We start from the raw sequence: 17,672 nt of genomic DNA, 5'->3' as shown, positions 1-17,672 counted from the left end.
TTTTCCCTGTGCCTCTCTCCCTACCCAAACCCACCCCTCCCTACACATACCCACACACGCTCTCTCACAGCTTGTCGTGTTGTTTAAAACAGGTGGAAGACCTCTGTAATGATATTATGCCTTTCAATAAAAATTTTATGAGGTGTATTTGATTATAGATTAATGTGTCCCTAATAAAACGGACGGATGGAGCAGCTCGGAGGGCCTCCTCCCCCTACCACACTCACACACGCCCGCGCAGCCACACACACCCCCGACGTGAGGCGAAGCACACGCCGCGGCCCGAGGGGTGAGCTGGGGCAGCCCGGCCCGCCGACTGGGTGCTGCGGCGGCCACCGCTGGGGCTTCTGAGTGCCCTCGGAAGTGCTGGCAGGCTGTAGAGTAGGCAAAGCGGGGACAGTGGCGGCCAGGATGACTGTCTTCTCCGGGGCTGCTGGAAAGGCCCTGGAAGAGAACACGCCATAGGGCAGAACCCAAATGCAAGCGCAGGCCCGCTCCCGCCCACCGCCCCAAGCCTGCCTCAAGGAGGCCGGCGGGAACCGCGTCTCCCGGGGCCGGGCCGCTTCTTGGCGCTTGTTCTTGGACCACTGTCTTCCGAATTCTTTCTTTTCCCTCCAGAAGTAAGGCTGGGCAGCCTTGAATCTGAGGGAAATGCCCATTGTCACTCCCAAATCCATGGTACAAAGCCTTGGCAGCTCGGCTGGGCGCCGAGACAAAAGCAGCCCGGGAGCAGGCGGCAGAGGATCTATCCCTCACTCTACAAGTTGCTCAGAGCACCCGTGGAGGGATCCCAGCCCACCTCGAGCCCCGGAAAGGAAAGGGGTAAATGGCTACTTATGGCCTGATTGATTGCCTTTGCCAATGGCTTTCTGATTTTGTTCCAGAGATGTCTTTGCCTGTAGCACCGGGTTTTCCTCTGAGACATGGCCCCCTGTCAACAACTAATGGCGCGCCCCACATCGCAGGGAGGAAACGGATAAGTTAAAATTGCCCTCCTTCTCCTGCCCAACCAATGGAGGTCTGGGCGAATCTACTCCAGTGTTTCCAACCTGGCATTGATTCCGAGCCTTCTCTCTCCCACCCGTAGGAAATGGCTCCCCTAAAGGGTTCTGTCTTGGAACTGGGGAAGGTTCTTCGTTTTCAGAAGGAAGTTTAAAACTGAATAAATACTGAATTTCCCAAAGACTCCCTGGAATGAGAACTGTAAGGCTCAGAGCCCCTGAATAGACAGTTTCATGGGGAGAAAAAGAAAAAGTGAAAAGGATGTGTTTTGTGAAGCTACTTGAAGCTGGCGGAGACCGTTTGAAACCACAGCACAACCTGAGAAAACGAATTCTTTGTCAATTCTTTCCTCTGGGGCCTCTTCTCCTTTCTCCCACGTAGGACCAGGTAAGCCTGGACTCTCTCGGTGCAGGCTGGCTGGAGTTTTCCGAGCAGTGTCGGCAGCTGGAACATTGGACTTCATGGGAAGTCACGTTCATTTGCAAAGTCCCTTTCAGTCATCTTTTGTACATTTTCTTGCCTCCCAGATACAGTGGCTCCAACCAGCATTTTATAATTAAATGGAGCATTACCTGGGGGAAAATCTTTTCAGAAAATTTTAAGAAAATTTCATGTGGGCCACTAAAAGCTAATGACTGAGCATGAAATCCTTCCACAAGGAAACCAGGGCAAAGTGGGATGGGAAAACTCACCCATCCTCGGCTTCGCTGTGGCCTGGCTTGTCCTGTGCTTGGGATAGGGGTGGGAGTAAGGGAAAGGGGGGGCAGGCAGAACTGGATCCGTTGCAGTGCTAGCTGCTGGTTGTCCTTGTTCCTGCACTGGAGGCCCAGGCAGCTTCCAGGTGGGCCGGACTGGTTTCAGCCTAGCCCCTGACGATGGCACGCCAGCCAGAAATCACCAAGACCCCACTGAAAGTATTAAAAAATAACACAACCAAAACCAAAGACAGGAAAACACACAAATGGGGAGCTGTGAGGGAAAAAGCAGCGTGGGCACAGTCTTACTTACCAGGCTCTGGTTAGAGGGAAACTCACACCCATCTAGAATTCAATTGTGCTACTATCTTGGGGAGGTGGGAGGGGGAGAAGACTCCTCTTCTTCCCAACTAGGAAAACAGCACATCCAGGCTGGATTATCACTCCCCCCCCCACTGCCAAATTTTAGCACCCTAGGCCTCCTCCAGCTTCTCCCATTTTCCTTCTCCTGCTATCGCCACCCCCAACTGCCCCAAACAAGCAGTTTAACAGGAAGATAATCTCACCAAAGGCTTTCATTTCCACCGTAAGGTGTATGTCCATTTCAGAAAGCAGAGGGAGCGCACTCGTTTCCAGAGTTTATTGCATTATACATGCGACCAGAACATGCACAGAAAGGACAGGTTGCTGTTGTACTCCTACCAAACCACAGATGCACCACAAGGGAAGGCTACAAGGCATAAGTCGTCAGTATTCCATCTCACCAAGGACAATTGCTAAATTCATTTGCGAAAAGATACATTGTAATGTGCTTTTTTAGTCCCCCTCCCCCCAAAGCTTGTGGGTTTTCTTAATCTTTTTTAAATATATATGTAACTTAAGTACTTTTAAGTACTGAATGTGTTCAAAACGCCATGAGATCATGGACTAACCACACACAGACCTTTTGCGTTAGGAAAAACATGAAAAAGTCACATTGCTGGACAGATGAATGAACTGATGGATGCTGTACAGTCCCAATAAGTTAAGACCCAAATGAAAATGCGCAGTAATAGTTACCCTGCATTACGATGAAAAAATAATAAATTACACGTGCTAGTTTTTTAATATATATATACTCATAGGGATTACAGATCACTTGCAGCACGAACAGAATGACCCCAAAGTCACATTCTAGCAGGAAACAAAACAAAACAAAAAAACAAAGAGCAACGAAGGTTTTGTTTCCGCCTTCCCAGTCCTCCAGCCCTGGGCCCTGGAACGCGGTGCTCCCTCTCCGATCCTGGCCTCCGACGGGCCTGGGACCTAAGAGAAGGTGAGGTTGGCGGTCAGTTCTCGGATCCGGTTCTCTCGGCTCATCTTCTTAAGTTTCATTCGGCGGTTTTGAAACCAAATCTTGACCTGCCTGTCGGTGAGGTTAACGCTCTTACTGATCTCTAGGCGGCGCTCGCGGGTGAGGTACATATTGAACAAGAACTCTTTTTCTAATTCCAGCGTTTGGTGCTTCGTGTAAGGGCACCTCTTCTTTCTGCCACTCTTTGCAGTGAGCCAATTGCTGGTTGGAGTATCAGACTTGATTTCCTCTAACAAAATTAAAGGGAAAAGAAGAAAAAAAATCAAGAATTTTTTTTTTCTCTCAGTCTTTTCAAATGTACCCTTGGCCATGACCCCGCTGGCAGCCAGGCCGCTTTGGGAAATGCTGGTATTAAACATTACTCATATGAGGTGGGCCCTGGAAGGGATTTGTAATTGATGCCAGATTAGTTTAAATGCCCAAAATGACACGATGGGCGGGTACTCTTGCCCTAGGTGTCAGGGTTCTCTCTCTTTTTCTCTCTCAACTTTCTGACCTGCACGAAACATTCGTACAATAGTAAACTTTCAGGATCTCCCCAGCAACATTCTAAGTGGGCAGCTCATAATTGGGCTGGAGTGGAAGAAGCAAACCACAGCCGGAACAAGACTACCAACACCATTGCTGCCTCACATCCCCAAGTCTGCCACTTCTTCCCCACTTTTCCTGCCCGGGCGGAGCCCCACAACCAGGTTTATAGTGGCCCTTCTCTTTCAAAAGATAATCAAGGAAGCGAGTACACCTTCTCCGACCTGCCTGGGCATTGTTGTACCCCTCAGAATTTCTCGCATTCTCATGCCTTCTTGTCCCCACACAAAAGCATCCCCTCCTCCCAGAAATGTGGCTTCTTACTGTGGCCCACCTCTGGACACTGGGGGAGAGGCTTAGGGCTAGGGTTTCTTCTCAAATAGCCAGAACCCCTGGCTCTTTGCCCCAGCCCAGCCCTAAGGCTGACCCTGCCGGGTGGGCCCTGCAGATTCCATTCTCCCCTTCTTCAGCTTTTGCCCTCTTTGCAAATGGATTGCAAAGCTTGCGGCACTTTCCCCAGACAAAGCCAAGGTTACTTAACCCCGCAGAGGCTGGGAGCCCTGTTCCCCAGCCCAAGCGCCAACCAGCCCATTCATTTCGTTCCCAGTGCCTCCCCCAAGCTCGCAGGATGCGGGGTGCATACACTTGAACACGACCACGGTGCCTTGGACCGCCTTAAAATCATCACTGGGTGAAAGGCAAAGCTGGGACTGCAAATCTGAGCAGGAGAAAGGAGGTTCTGGGGCCGTGTTTACGAGCCGCAGGTCTCATTTGCTCTCTTTTGTTGCATTTCAGGTCTAGCTCAGGAAAAATAAACCCGGCAAGCCCTTCCTCTGCCCAGGCGCCATCAGCGTGGGGCCAGGACTAGCCAGGAGGGCCAGGACAGCCGGGGAGAAGCGGGGACCATCTCGAGACTGAGACTGCCCCTCTAAAAGCCAGAAGGAGCAGCACCTGCCAGTCGGCCCCGCCTCAGCTGCCCGAGCTCGACGCTGGGCACCCAGGCGCTCCCTCTCTGCCGGGTTCCCGGGCTGCACGCCCCGCTGGGGTGGCAACTTGCTCATACCGACCTTTGCTTTCCTTCTCCTGTACTTCGGGACTGGACACGGAGACCTCAGCCAGGCAGCTCCTTTCTTCCGGAAGGCCGCCCTTGGCCTCGGGGCTCCCCACCTGGGAGACTTTGGTGGGCTCTTGGCCGCTCACGGGCTCGTTCATCTTCTTTTCCATCTGCAGCTGGGCGGCCGAGAGCTGCGGCTTGGCCGCGCCGCGAGGGTTGAGCTGGAGCATGACTGTGGAGCTGCCTTCGGGGCTGTTATTGTACTCTTGGGTTTTCCCGGTGGCGTAGGTCTGACTCAGTCTAAAATATCCAGGGACAGGAACCTCGGGGTTCTCAACGGGACAGGACTCAGGGACCAGCCTCTGGTACGAAGGGACCTCAGCAGAAATGAGTTTGTTGCGCTTATCAGAATACATGCAGCAATTGGATTCTTCCTTAATGTTGGTGGTGAAGGAGCAAGTGGGGACTTGCTGTGTAACAGGTTGCTCTATTCGACAAGATCTGTTCGGGTCTGTCCAACTGTCTACTTGAGGTATATAAGGATGCACATTCATACCCATATTTTGGTGGTTCACTTCTCTTTTGGCCAGAGACGGGAGCAGTCCACAGGTTTGCATTCCATAGGTCCCCATGTCTGCGCTAGGTGGTGGCATGTACATGCTGGCGCTGCTCGAATAAAAACTGTCACTCCTGCAGGCACTGATCAAGGAATCTACTAAAAAAGTATTAGCAGCAGGAGAGCTGTTGGGAAAGGACATTTTGGGGAGGAATTTGAAGAAGAGAGATTGTGTCCTTTGTAGGCTGACATCTCTAGGAAAACATTCCCCGTGTAATTGTGGATGCCTCTGCCGACCACATGACAACCAAGCCAATGAGATTTGAAAATGGCCTTGAGCCGCAGCCTCCTCGCAGGTCACGTGCTCCAGAGCCCGGCCGGCCGGCCGCGTAAGCACGGACAACAGCGACATCTACTACGCGCCCGCGATAGTGCGCGCTGTAGACAACCGGTCCAGCACTCTCCGTCGCCCGCCAGCCTCCCCGGGGCTCGCTCAGCCCGCCGGCCCCACTCGCGTCCCCCGCTCCGGCCTCCGGGCCCCGCTGGCGGAAGGAAAGTCTCGGCCAGAGGGGCGTCCGGGAGGACACGCGCGGGGAGGGAAGCCAGAGTGCCGTGGCGCCAGCACACAGAAGCATTCCCCGCACACACCCAGGCAGAACGCGCCCGAGAGCCGGGGCACGGGCGGGGGGCGGGGGCCCGGCTGGTTAATTTTCTCCCGGGCAGCCTGGGAAGGTGAGTCGGATTCTCTGGGCTCTGAGACATCCCACCCCAGGGGTCCACAGTAAAGATCTCTCACGCAAAGACGTGGCCAAGTTATCGTGGGGAGCGGAGGCGAGAAGGGCCGCGAGGGCTAAGAGGCCAAGCAGCTGGCCGGCCCTGAGCCCGGAGGACTGGCCCGCCCTGGCGCTGTCCATTCTCTCCTCCAGCCCGAGGGAGATGCGGGATCCCGGCGCCTCGGCGCCCCGGTGGGCTATCCGAGCCTTCGGTTCTCTCGGAGGAACCACACCCCGACCTCTGCGGCCGGGCCGCTGGGAGCTTTCAGCCCGGAGACAATCCCTCGCCAGCAGTTGGCTATCCTCGAAAGCGTCCCTCCGGTTCCCAGCGGGAGAACTAAACCGAGGTTTCCCTCCCTACACACCCTGACAATAATGAGCAAAGAGGAAGGAAGGAAGGAAGAGAGAAAGAAGATAATTTTTTCAAGGAAAGGGGAAAACTCTAGCCCTCAGACGCCAGAAGTTTTAGAAAACTGACTGGGCCGAGTAGAAGAGAGAGAGAGAAGCAAAGGTGTCATTTGCTTCTTCTGCAAAGAAAAATATGTTTTCCTTTTATGGATTTTGTAAAAGCATTGGTTTCTGACAAGTGCAAGGTACAAAAGGTTGTGGAATTTATTAATACATATTAAGAAGAATCAGGGCGATCAATAAAATTCTCATCTACATTCTTGGGCTACTTGGTAATTTTCTTGCTTCTGAAGGTTTTTAAAGAGTTATACCCGCTGTTGCCACACACGGGAAGATATTTTATTAACAAATCAATCGAGACTTTGTAAAGGATAAGATTAATAGTTAAGATTTAGCATAATGGCGTTCGCTTTATGAATTATTGAAAATTATACTATTGATTTTTCCCCTTCGCTACTAACCAAGAAGGTCAATTTTTGTTTTAACACAAATCGTCAAATATTAAAAGCTATACTTTTGTCAGAAGTTGAGTTTTATAGTTTTGGACAATTCCTAAAATTATTTGACACCGTTTTGCTTGGGTAAGGGGAGGGAGAAAAAAAAGGAGGTGAGAGAACCTTGGTCCTCTGTTTCCTTTGGTGACGGAAAGTTCTATAAAGAGGATTTGGTCTGGGGTTGTGGTCGAGCTCATTAAAGAATAACCACCATCACCACCATGGAAATTCAGAGTTTTACGAGAAACTTCTCCAACAACTTCCTTTCTTGTTCTCTGGCTGCAGGCGGGTGAGCCGCCCTTCGGAAACCCGGCCTCGGGGAAGCAGCGGGAGCTTTAACCTTGATTTCCAAAGGCTTGCCCTGGTCGAGGGGCCAGGCCAGGGCACAGGAGCTGTCCTCGGGCTTCCCAGATCCCCTTCCCTGCATCGGAGAGAGGAAAAAGGCCCCAGAAACCCTGATTGTGAACCAGTTCTCTGTCCGGAAAGGCGTCTGTGTTTTCTTCTCCCCACAGTCACCCTGTCATGCGCTGGCCTTGGATTTCAGGCCCAGAGACTGAACTTGTGAGCAAATTGGGTTTCCGCCTCAGCAGAACATTTCTTTGGAGCCCAATGCTCATTAAAGCGCCTCAGCATTCTGGGGGGGAACTACGAGTCTGCTCACTCCTTTACAAAAACCTTTTCCAACAAACCCTCTGTCCCCCCTCCCCAAAAGGAATCTCTCCTGGCCTGGTGGAAACAGGCACTGAACATTATTTTCGGCCTTGGGACCACTTTGCCTGTCCCCTCGAAGTGCCCTCGCCCAAACAATAACCCCTTTTAAAAAACTCCGCGGTGGCAATGAGACAGACCTTTTAAACCTTTACGCAGCTGTTCAAATACAACATCATTGTCAGGTTAAAAGCCTGACGCCTCTAACTGCTCCGGCTGCGGGATGCCGGCGGCGAAGCCCGAGTTTAAACATTACCTTTCCGTAGGGGTGGCTGTTTTTAAGCTTGAGGATGGGTGAGGGGGGGGGCGTGAGGAAGGCAGGAAAAAAAAAATCCAACTTTCGACTCTAGTCTGCTACCGCTCCTGTTCAAAGCTAACAGCCACGGACCAGCACCCCAAAAATTGTTTTATCCGAAGGTGGAGATCATGATCCCGGCCAGTTAAGCGTGCCCAGGGCTGGACAAAGTGCCCGCTGCACGCGCTCTCGGCAGGCGCCCTGACGCCACCCTGGCGCTCCAGGACTGTCATCCCTTTGCATCTCAGCCAAGGGAACTGCCTGGAACTCGGTTGTCTAATTCTCCCTACCCCACTCGTGAGGCAAGACTGTTCAATCTAATCGGGAATTTTATGCCCATCAAATGCCCTTTCATAATCTTTATTTATACATGAAGAAAACATTCAGGCTAAAAACCAGCAATTCCTCGCGGAGCGAGTAGGTCTTCGGAGAGCCAGCACAAGCAGGATCTGCCTTCCGAATTTGGGGGCCTTTCTGTTTCAACTCTCAGGGGCTTCAGGCTCTAAGTCACCCCCACATTAGATTTGGCCTTAAATAGTTCTCCTTCATTCACAGAAAATATGTGTATCAGCTATAATTTTGAATCTATTATCACAAAATTCTATTTTGTTCTTTCTCAAATATCTGTCTTCAGACCAGTTCCTTGAGGCCAGAGACTCCAATATTTCAGAGGGATTTTATAATAAAAATGGAGCAAAATAGAAATAATACAAGAGAATGATCTGGACCTGGGAGGATGGAAACTTTGGCTAAGACTCTAAGGCTGAGATGAAGCAAATGGGATGAAAGGGCAGTGGCTTTCAAGGCCAGCCTGCATTTTGCTTTGGAGTATTTAATGTAGCTGCACAGCCGCTGTTTTCGATCATCTTTAGATCTCAGTTGGAGCAGTTACCATTAATAATAAATCAATATTGCACGATAAAGGAGATGAATATCCATATTTGTACCAAGACATCCTTCTCCCTGGCACAGCTCTTTCCAGAGAAAAATTAATAGGGTCGCTTTAGCAAGAAATTAGCATTTGTAATCAAGAAGCGGCTTGCATCTGCGCTCTTCTGTCACCAGGAAGAACAGTGACTCTGGGCCTGAGTAGACCTGGGGACTCCTAGGTTCACTCTGAATTTGGGCCCTGAGTGGCCTCAGGGCTGTGCCATTCTTTGGGGGCAGAGCGGATGGAGACAAATTTTAAAGGCTGCTTCCCCAGGGAACCCCTCCGGGTTGCACTGTGTACCTTCCAGCCAATGTGAAAAGAAATCAGGGGACAAATGGGCAGGCTGTGGAAGCCACCACCAACTCAATGAAGAGTCTGTGGAGACTGTGCAAAAGGGCTGGCGGCCGGGGAGCCTCTTTCCGTTACAGACACAAAAGACTCCTACTTGGCGCACTTTCCCTCCACTTCAGCATCTGAGATCTCGGTGACTCAAGATACATGGCCACACTCCACGAGCCCTACAGGCTCTGAACAACCAGGAGGGGTCGGATCTGCAGCCCCCAGAAGTCCTGGTCCAATCCTTTGCCCTTTCTTAGGCCCATCTTGGGCGCTGCTGGTAGGAAAGGAACTGCAGACTGCTGAGCACCCGTTGTCTGAGGAAGGCTGCCAGCCAAGGCCAAGGGGCCCTGAAAGGCCACATGCACCCCTGCTGGATCCGCCTAAAGAGCAACACAACGACATTTGGGGAGGAGGGTTCTCTCCCCACCTGGACTGACACCCAGGTTAGGCTCTGAGAAATGTCGCTTCACAATAGCTAAGCAGGACCGGCAGTCAGACAGGCGGGAGCCGGGGGTGCCCGTGGGGAACACCTATGCCTCTGGCAGGCGCCTCACTGGGGGGCTTACGGCGCCCCAGCCTCCTTTGAAGCTGATGCCAGCTCCCAGGGGTGGACCCAGGGTTTTTGGTCCAGGCTTTGGAGAAAGGAGACAGAGACAGCCGAGCTGAGGAGGCCAGCACTAATTCTGGGGGCTGCAGGAGCTTCACAATGAACTTCAGGAAAGAAGGAACAGTCACCCTCCCTTAGAATAGACCATGCATGTCCTGGAGCCCTCCCTTTTGGACAGAGGATAGCGACACAGGCCCTCCCCAAAGTCAGGGGCTTTGCAAAACGGGGGTGGGGGACTAGGAGGGCATGCAGCAAGAAGACTGCTTCCAAGAGCTGGTGCAAAAATCAAACTCCATGCTCAAGGCCAGCAGGCGGCTGCGAAGAGTGTCCAGGGTTCCGTCAAACGCAAAGCTCGTTTGCTTCAAATGCAATCCCCATTCTATGCCGCCTTGCCTCGTAGTATAAATGTTTCCCTGGACAGCCTGCGGCTTCCCGCAGCCGCATCAGCCCAGCCTGGCCCAGACGCCGCAACTCATAGTTCCACTTGCACTTCTCACTACCAGTAGCCCTGGGTGCCAGGCATGGCCTGGTTGGAGGGCATTCCCTCGCCCAGAACGAGCCCCTCAGTCCCAACGCGTCTCATTTTCTCTGAGACCACATTCAGCTAAGTTGCCGGCGCCCCGATCTGTCTTAAACAAAAGCCTTTTAATCATCCCAGGCGGTCGGAGAGCGTACAAGGCGGACGCTGTTTTTGGGAGGAGTTGATCCTACCCTCTTATCGGTCTCCGTACTCAAACTAACAAGAAAATTAATTTCTCTAATTTAATTAACTCTCAGTGGCATGACCTATTTTGAAATGTACATATTTGTCTTTAAAAAATCTCTCCTTGACACCACCAGGTTATGCCAAGGTATTCTTTGCAACAGCGTTATCTTTCAGGAGACAACGATTAGGTGATTATCTGTTTCAGGAATCTGGGTAGCTCCGTTTTCTCTGTCTTTATGCAACTTTCCACACCTCGTGGCTGCTTAGAACAAACAAACAGCAAACAAATACCTTAGTGGCCGCCTGTTTCTAACGGGCTGAGATTGTCTATTAGAATCAGTATTGGAAAGATACGGTACTGTGGCCTCAGCGCCAAACGCGGCTTCTGGAACGTGAGCACGCCCCCGTGTGGCTCTCCAAGGCCATGCAAACGGGAAATGGTATCCTTAGGCTCGGCTTACCTAAGGTGGTGGACACACAAGCTTGCTACATTTAGATGCAGTTAAAAAAAAAAAAAAAAGATAGATGGAGAGAGAAAGAAATAAAACAGTTTTAAGCTCCTGCAATGATCATACTACTAGGGCACTGACATTTTAACAGACACCCAGAATTCCACACAAAGGAATCCCCTTCCGGACGAAATTATTCAATTGTAGGCTTTGTTTCTCTTGCAATTTTCACCAACGGTTGAGGGACACTTTGGAAAACAATATAAATATTTTTAGTTTTGTTCCATATCATAGAAAGTACAATAACTTAACTGACGGTACAACAGTTGTTTTTTTTTTTTTCAAATATAGCAAAGGTGTAAATCTGACTAAAGCTTCCTCTTTCAAATGCCTGCTTTGAAAGCTGTGGTTCTTCATTAGAGCAAAGGGGACTGCTGTCTATGACCCCCCAAAAAAACCCACCTCACTATATACTAGCTGTATTAAAAAACATGCTGGTAGACACTTAAATCTAACCAGTATTTTAAAAAGAAGTCAACTGCTATTGAATTACACAAATGTTTGAAGGGAAATTAAAGTTATTGATCCTGAAATTAGGCATTTGCTTAGATTTATGGTGAGCCTCTGATATGATGCTGTGTGGTCATAAATGTATGTGGGGGTCTGGATGTGTGTAAGCATGTGTGTGTGAGTGGGTGGCGGCTGAATATCACAGAAGAACCTTAAGGCGCCTAATTATTCAGAAAGGTTAAAGGTGATGACCTTGACATTTTGGAAGTTCAAAGGCATACACTTATGCACTTATGTTTTTCCTCCCGCCCCACCACCAAACTTTGGCAATTAAAAAAATTGTGTATTTGGAAATGCATACCCCCTCTGAAGGTGCATGGGGTACTGTACATCTTATGGATTTGTTTTTCTTTACTTTGGGCTTAGGAGAGGTTAAGAGTCATGATTCACTTTACTTTTTTCAGAGAAAGAGATGCTTTTCTCACTCCTACAGTTTATTGCACATTGCGGAAATCTCTTTTGGGCCCACCAGAAGGTGTATAATATAACCCAATTAAGCTGTTTAGAACTTTGGCTTTTATGGTGTTGTCTAGACAGTTCAAGGTTTTGTAAACAGCCTGGCCTGGCCCTGCAACATAAAGTGCAGTTCAGCCCCCACCACATTCTTTAACTTGCAGCGATAAATGCAGTGAGAAGTGGGTCTGCAGCCTCAGGCCCTATTCCAGCGAGAGGTCTTACCTTCTCTACCCTATGCCTGCTGTGACATTAGCAAGGATCCCAAGCCCTCTCCACCACTGGTAACTTCCTTTTAGCAAACTATTTTTTTTTCAATGAAGGTTTCTGATTTTGATTTCTTTTTTTAAGGGACCCTGGCTCCTTGACACCTTGTTAAGAGTACATTTAGATTTTCTAACAACTTTTTTTAAATGGTTTTTGTCTTTTCAGAAATTCCAAGTTCACTAAACTGGGAATGGGGGGAGGAGACTTCCTTCTTAGGTTCCTGCTGCCCCAGCCTCATTGCCTGGAGAAAGCAGCACCAGAATGGCTGGGTCACATCCTCAATTCAGAAATTCATCCCTAAAGTGATTTTAAAACCAGGGTAGCCTAGACAGGGTGGGAGAGAGCTACTCTTATTTCAGTGGGATTAAAAAGAATTTCACTTGATTTTCATTTGCATATGGGAGAAGGTTCTGGCCACTAAAATCCCCTAATCAGACACTAAACTTCTTTAAAGAGGAAAAAAATCATATAGTGTGTTGAAGCTGTAACCTCCATTTTACCAGAAACCATTTATTCACACAAAACACAGTGACTTATGCCTCAATAGGACAGACCGACAGACCGAAGATACATTTCCCAGAGTTTAAATAATCTGCATTCACCAAGGGGGATGGTCGGGTCCCTTAAACTCAGAACAAAAACAAGAGCCTTCCAGCCCCGAGGCCTAACTCTCTACAGATCCCACAGCGTCCCCACGGGGACTGGAGAGAGGGAGGGAGAACAACAGCACATTGGCGGTAAAATTGTAAAGGGACGTTTGCATTTACCATTTTCCCCTTATTAGGATCCATTCGGCCAAGTCCCCGGCCTCGTCCGCAGGCAGCAGTGGTCGCTGGGAGGTCCCGAGTTGACCGTGGGAAGGAATCGTGGTGTTCCACAGAGAAGAGGCGTCATTAAACCCAAGGACATTGGGCCTGCCGAGGGCAGGCTGGTGGGGAAGTGGGTGGGCGAGTGGGGCTCGGGAAGAGGGGTGCTTCCTGGAGCTCTCAAAATAAGGGGTTTCCAGTGAAATATTGCAGACGGTCTCTGTTCAGTTTCTTTTCTTTCATTCTGCGATTCTGGAACCAGATTTTGACTTGCCGGTCAGTGAGGTTGAGCATCCGAGAGAGTTGGAGTCTTTTCTCTTTGTTTATGTACACGTTAAAGAAAAACTCGCGTTCCAGTTCGCGGATCTGGTACTTGGTGTAGGGACAGCGCTTTTTCCGGGACCGCTGGGGGGCCACTGCAAGGCAAAGAAACCAAGAGGTGAGAGAGACCGCTGGCTGTCCACCCCCGCCCGCCCGCCGGCCCAGGCCCGCGCGAGGGCCAGGCCTCGGCCCGTTGGGGACGTCCCCCGCCGCCACTGAAAGGCCCTGCCTGCGTCGTGGGAGATGATATATGGGCGGGCACAGGAGAGAGTGTGGGTGTGGGCCTGTGTTCACGCCCGGACACACACACACACACACACACACACACACACACACACACACACACTGGCACGGAGGTGGAGAAGCAGAGGGCAAGGCCGGCTCTGAGTTGGAACCCGAAGGGAGAGAAACACGAGCGCGCCCAGGCATCTGCTCTACTCCAGCCAGCAGCGCGCGTCAGCCAGAGGCTTGGATAAAGTCCAGTTCAAGGATCTCCCCACCCCACCCCCTTAAAAGCAGGAGGCTCGAGTGTCCACACTCACAAAGTGGCTTGAAATCTACCCCCCCACACTCCATGGTCTCTAGCACCACCACCCCCCCAAACTGGGGAAAAGCTCTCTGCAGCGATTAATGTCCCCTTCGAAGTCTACCTTAAGCCCACCTAAATTGGTTTCCTATCGTAAACACACTTTACAACGGCCCGGGAAATCTTATAGGATGTATAAACCCCTTCGAACGCTTATAAAGTAGCACATAAAACGGCGCAAGCAGAGGGAGGCCCCCGCCGCCCCCCCGCGCCCGCGGCCCCCCGGCCCAGCCGCCCACCCCGCACCGGGTGCCTACCTGTGCCGCCACTCTTCTCAGCCCCCGCCTCCCCCGGGGGGCCCTCGCCATCGCCGCCGCCGCCTTCTGCCGCTCCCTTGGGCTCCGAGCCGGGGGTCGCCTTGGCGCAGGGACTTCCCCCGCCGCCACCGGCCCCCGTCTTGGGGTCGCCCTTGTCGGCAGCGCCCTCGGGCTGCGGCGGCGCAGGAGGTGGAGGGGGCTGCGGCCCGGCGAACTGGGGCCCGGGCGCAGCCTCGTAGAACTGATCGAAACCCTGCGGCAGGATGCCGTTTCGGCCCACGGCGCTGTAGAAGTTGGAGGCGGCGCCCGCGGGGCCGTGTGGCGGCCCCGGCGCGGCGCACACCGGCTCTGGCGCCTTGAAGAGCACGTCTGGCCGGCGGCCCGCGGGAGGGAGCAGCTCGCGCTGCATGGCCGCCTCCTCAGCCGCTGCCGCCGCTGCCGCCGCCGCCGCGGCTGCCGCGTAGTAGGGAGCGTAGCCCCCGGCGCCGCCGCCGCCGCCCCCGCCAGGGCCGCCCCCGCCGCCGCCGCCCCCCGCGCCGCCGCCGCTGCCGCCGCGGTATGGCCACTTGGCGCGCTCCAGGCCGTAGTCGCGGAAGGCCACTTCGCGCACGGGCTGGACGTGCGGCGCCAGGTTGGAAGAGTAGGGGAAAGTCATCTGGCAGGACGACGGTTGCGATAGGAACGACGGCTTGCTGGCGAAGTCCGACGGGGCCACATAGTACGCGCAGCCGGGCAGGTACATGCTGGCTGCGCTCGGGCCGCACTCATCAAAGTCGTTCATGGCTCCGCGGCGTGCGCGCCGGCGAGCCCCGGGCCGCTCCCCGCGCCGCCAACCTGAGCCATCGATTGCACAAGAGGCTTGGGCCAGGATCAACTAAGCAAAAATCCCCACCGGGCGCTGACGTGCAATTCATCTTGATTGATTCTGGTGGTAATTATGTCACGTGACGCCATGGAGAGAAATGTCCTTATATCTGTATCAGCTCTCGCCAACACGCCCCGGGACGGCTCCTGGCGCCGAGACACGCGCGCGCTGGGGGCGGATCAGTCTTCCTCTCCAGCCAGCACTCCCCGGGCGCTCCCTGACCAGGCTGAGCCGCAGGCCGGTCACCTGTGCGCCGCCGGCGGCTGCCACTGCTGGGTGCATCTGCCGCCGCCCGGCTGGGCCGCCCGCCCGCGCCCGCCCGCGCCGCTTTAAGTACGCGGACCGAAGCCGGCGGGGAGGAGGAGGGAGGGGGAGGAAGGGGGAGGAAGGGGGAAGGGAAAGAAGCAGAGAGTGGAGGGGGGAGCCCCAGCCCGGGGCACAGGGGACTAGGTGTGAGGTTGTGAGGTTCCCACCCCCCACACCCCTTCCTGCAGCCGCTCCCTCCCCCGCGACGCCGCCACCCTCTGCAGCTTGCCGGTCAGGAGCTTGTTGCTTCTTGCTCCAGGGGCGTAATTGCGCCACTCTCGGGGCACGCGGAGCCCTGATTTACATATTTCTCAGCCCTGCGCGTTCATCGCAGAATAACTTGGCTCTCTCCACTCTTGACCCCGGGAGTGCGAGTGCCAGCCTCGGAAAAAAAAAAAACACACCAAAACCCTACCAGGAGCTCACCCAGGCCAGGGCCTCGGTGCCCACTCGGATCTCTCGCCCTCTCTCCTCCTCTATTCTGTCTCCCTTTCTCCTTCCTCGTCTCCCTTCAGTCTTCTCACTTCTTTCTCTCCTGTCCTCTCTTTTCCCACTCCCTTCACTTGTTCCCTCCTGCTTTCGTCCTTCTTACTTTCCTCGTTTCCTCTCCTCTCTGTCCCCTGATCCTATCTCTTCCTTTCCCCTAGCTGTGTGTCACCATCTCTGTGCTCTCCCTGTCGCCTCTCTGCCTTTGCTCTCCCAATGCTAAAGCAAGGAGGAAGTTCAGGCAGCGGAGACGCCCGTGGCCCTCTAGAAGCTGGGGGGTCTGGTGAACAAAAGGATCTGGAGTCCTACTCTAAAGGTGCCTGGCCTCCCACTCCCCACCAAACGGAGACAAACCACGGGCGCCTCTACCCTCCTCACTCTCTCTGCTTTTTGGCCTGGACTAGGACCAGTCCGCCTCACAACCAGCCCCTTCCCTGCGTCGGAGACCCGCCAAGGCCTACGCATCCACGCCGCCCGGTTTCCCCCAGGCTCCTGCGGTGCCCTTGGGCCGGCATGGTCACTGCGGGGGAAGCCCCCTGGAGGTCCGTTGGCTCTGGGGAGGGAGGCGGAATGCTCTCAGCAGCTTTTCCCTCCTTGCTTGAGCCTCTCTGCAGCACTTGGCCCTGAGAGCCCCCCCCATCCGTTTGCCCCAAGACCTCACTTTCCTCCACGGCGGCCGGGTCCCTTTTCCTAGTCCGGGGGTCCAGGCGAGGCCTGGCCTCCAGGAGAGCCAGCGTTTTCCAAAGGTAAAATCGGTCTCTCACAAAGAAGCTCCCCAAACCCAAATCCCAGAACCGAGGGCAGGAAGTTGCCCCTCTCCCCAAGATTCTTCAGCCCAGGCAATCCCAGCACTGGGTTCTGGGCCTCTGCCCTACGCCCAGGGCAGGCGGTGCAGGCTGTGAAGCTGGTTCCCTCCCTGGCCCCGGCCGCCGCAGTGCCCGTGTGGCAAGCTCTGCCCACCATGCCGACAGACAGAGAAAAGGCGGGTGATCGGAACTCATATCTATTTTCTGGCCGTTGTCCCCCCCCTTCCTCTTTTTCTCCTCCCTCCTTTTCTCCCTCCCACTCTTCTTCCTCCGCCCCCTCCCACCTCTGCTTTCCTCCGAACACTGCGCAAACAGGTCTGTGGCGACTGGAGGGCAAGGAGGCTCCCTCCGCCCCAGAACTGCCCATCGTTTTGTGCACCCTCCTCCCAGCTGGCACCCTCGCCCAGATTCCCGCTCGCCCCTTTCTCCTCGGTCCATTCCGCCAGCACACTTATCTGCCTCCCATCTCCATCGCCCCCCACCCCAGCCTCTCCCTTTCGGGCTTGTGGTCGACGCCCCTGGATCTCTCTCCTAAAATGGCTCCCCGGACACTGCACACTGGCCCTGCGGCAGCTCAGGCCCCAGGGCAGCGGCTGCAGGGACCCCCCCCCCCCCAGCCGGGTCTTTACGTGTCTGGGAGTGCGCAAAATTTTCGCACCTTCTCTTTGCAGGGGGTGGGGCGCAGGCAGCCCGCTGCCCCCAAAGCCGAGCCTGCTGACCGCTGAAGAGGGAAATGGGGAGGACGGAACCATTCAAGTTCAACGACATGGCGCTGGCGGCTCGGGCTGGAGCCGCGCTTTGGCAGGGGAGGGTGCGCCATCTGCAGCGGCGCGCGGGTGCATAGGGGAAGGGGCAGCGGACCCCTCTCTGAGCGTTAGCGCGGATCCCCGCCCCCACACCCAACCTTGGGCTTTCATTTTGGGCCCAGCCCGCTTCGGCCTTTTGCCCCCGCTCCCTCCTGGATCCTCACCCCAAAACCTAAGGAAAACCGCAGCCTCCTGACCCGCGGGTCCCGCGAGAACCTACCATGAAGACTCCAGCGTTGTGGCC

At 53.8% G+C, this 17,672-nt stretch overlaps 2 protein-coding genes across 2 annotated transcripts; both read right to left on the bottom strand.

Moving 5' to 3' along the window:
- Nucleotides 1-2,323: 2,323 nt before the first annotated feature.
- On the bottom strand, nt 2,324-13,175 carry HOXD10 (homeobox D10). Its single transcript, XM_045806153.2, has 3 exons — nt 12,957-13,175; nt 4,647-7,285; nt 2,324-3,280 (listed from the first exon to the last, which is right to left on the bottom strand). Exons 2-3 carry the CDS (start codon nt 5,599-5,601, stop codon nt 3,003-3,005), a joined length of 1,233 nt encoding a protein of 410 aa, XP_045662109.2. The 5' UTR covers nt 5,602-7,285; nt 12,957-13,175; the 3' UTR covers nt 2,324-3,002.
- HOXD11 (homeobox D11) lies at nt 10,959-16,791 on the bottom strand. The gene is made up of 2 exons (XM_045806156.2): nt 14,160-16,791; nt 10,959-13,411 (listed from the first exon to the last, which is right to left on the bottom strand). Exons 1-2 carry the CDS (start codon nt 14,938-14,940, stop codon nt 13,176-13,178), a joined length of 1,017 nt encoding a protein of 338 aa, XP_045662112.1. The 5' UTR covers nt 14,941-16,791; the 3' UTR covers nt 10,959-13,175.
- Nucleotides 16,792-17,672: the final 881 nt, after the last annotated feature.

Source organism: Ursus americanus, chromosome 1 (assembly GCF_024610735.1).
Source record: "Ursus americanus isolate L20-20 chromosome 1, mUrsAme1.1.p, whole genome shotgun sequence".
Lineage (NCBI taxonomy): Eukaryota > Metazoa > Chordata > Mammalia > Carnivora > Ursidae > Ursus > Ursus americanus.
This window is presented reverse-complemented; position numbering and strand designations above follow the sequence as displayed.

Coding starts and splice junctions, on each gene's coding strand:
- HOXD11 (XM_045806156.2), bottom strand. CDS start 14,940: ATGAACGACTTTGATGAGTGCGGCCCGAGCGCAGCCAGCATGTACCTG. Junction 13,412..14,159: donor TGAGAAGAGTGGCGGCACAG/GTAGGCACCCGG, acceptor TTTGCCTTGCAG/TGGCCCCCCAGCGGTCCCGG.
- HOXD10 (XM_045806153.2), bottom strand. CDS start 5,601: ATGTCGCTGTTGTCCGTGCTTACGCGGCCGGCCGGCCGGGCTCTGGAG. Junction 3,281..4,646: donor ACAGGAGAAGGAAAGCAAAG/GTCGGTATGAGC, acceptor TAATTTTGTTAG/AGGAAATCAAGTCTGATACT.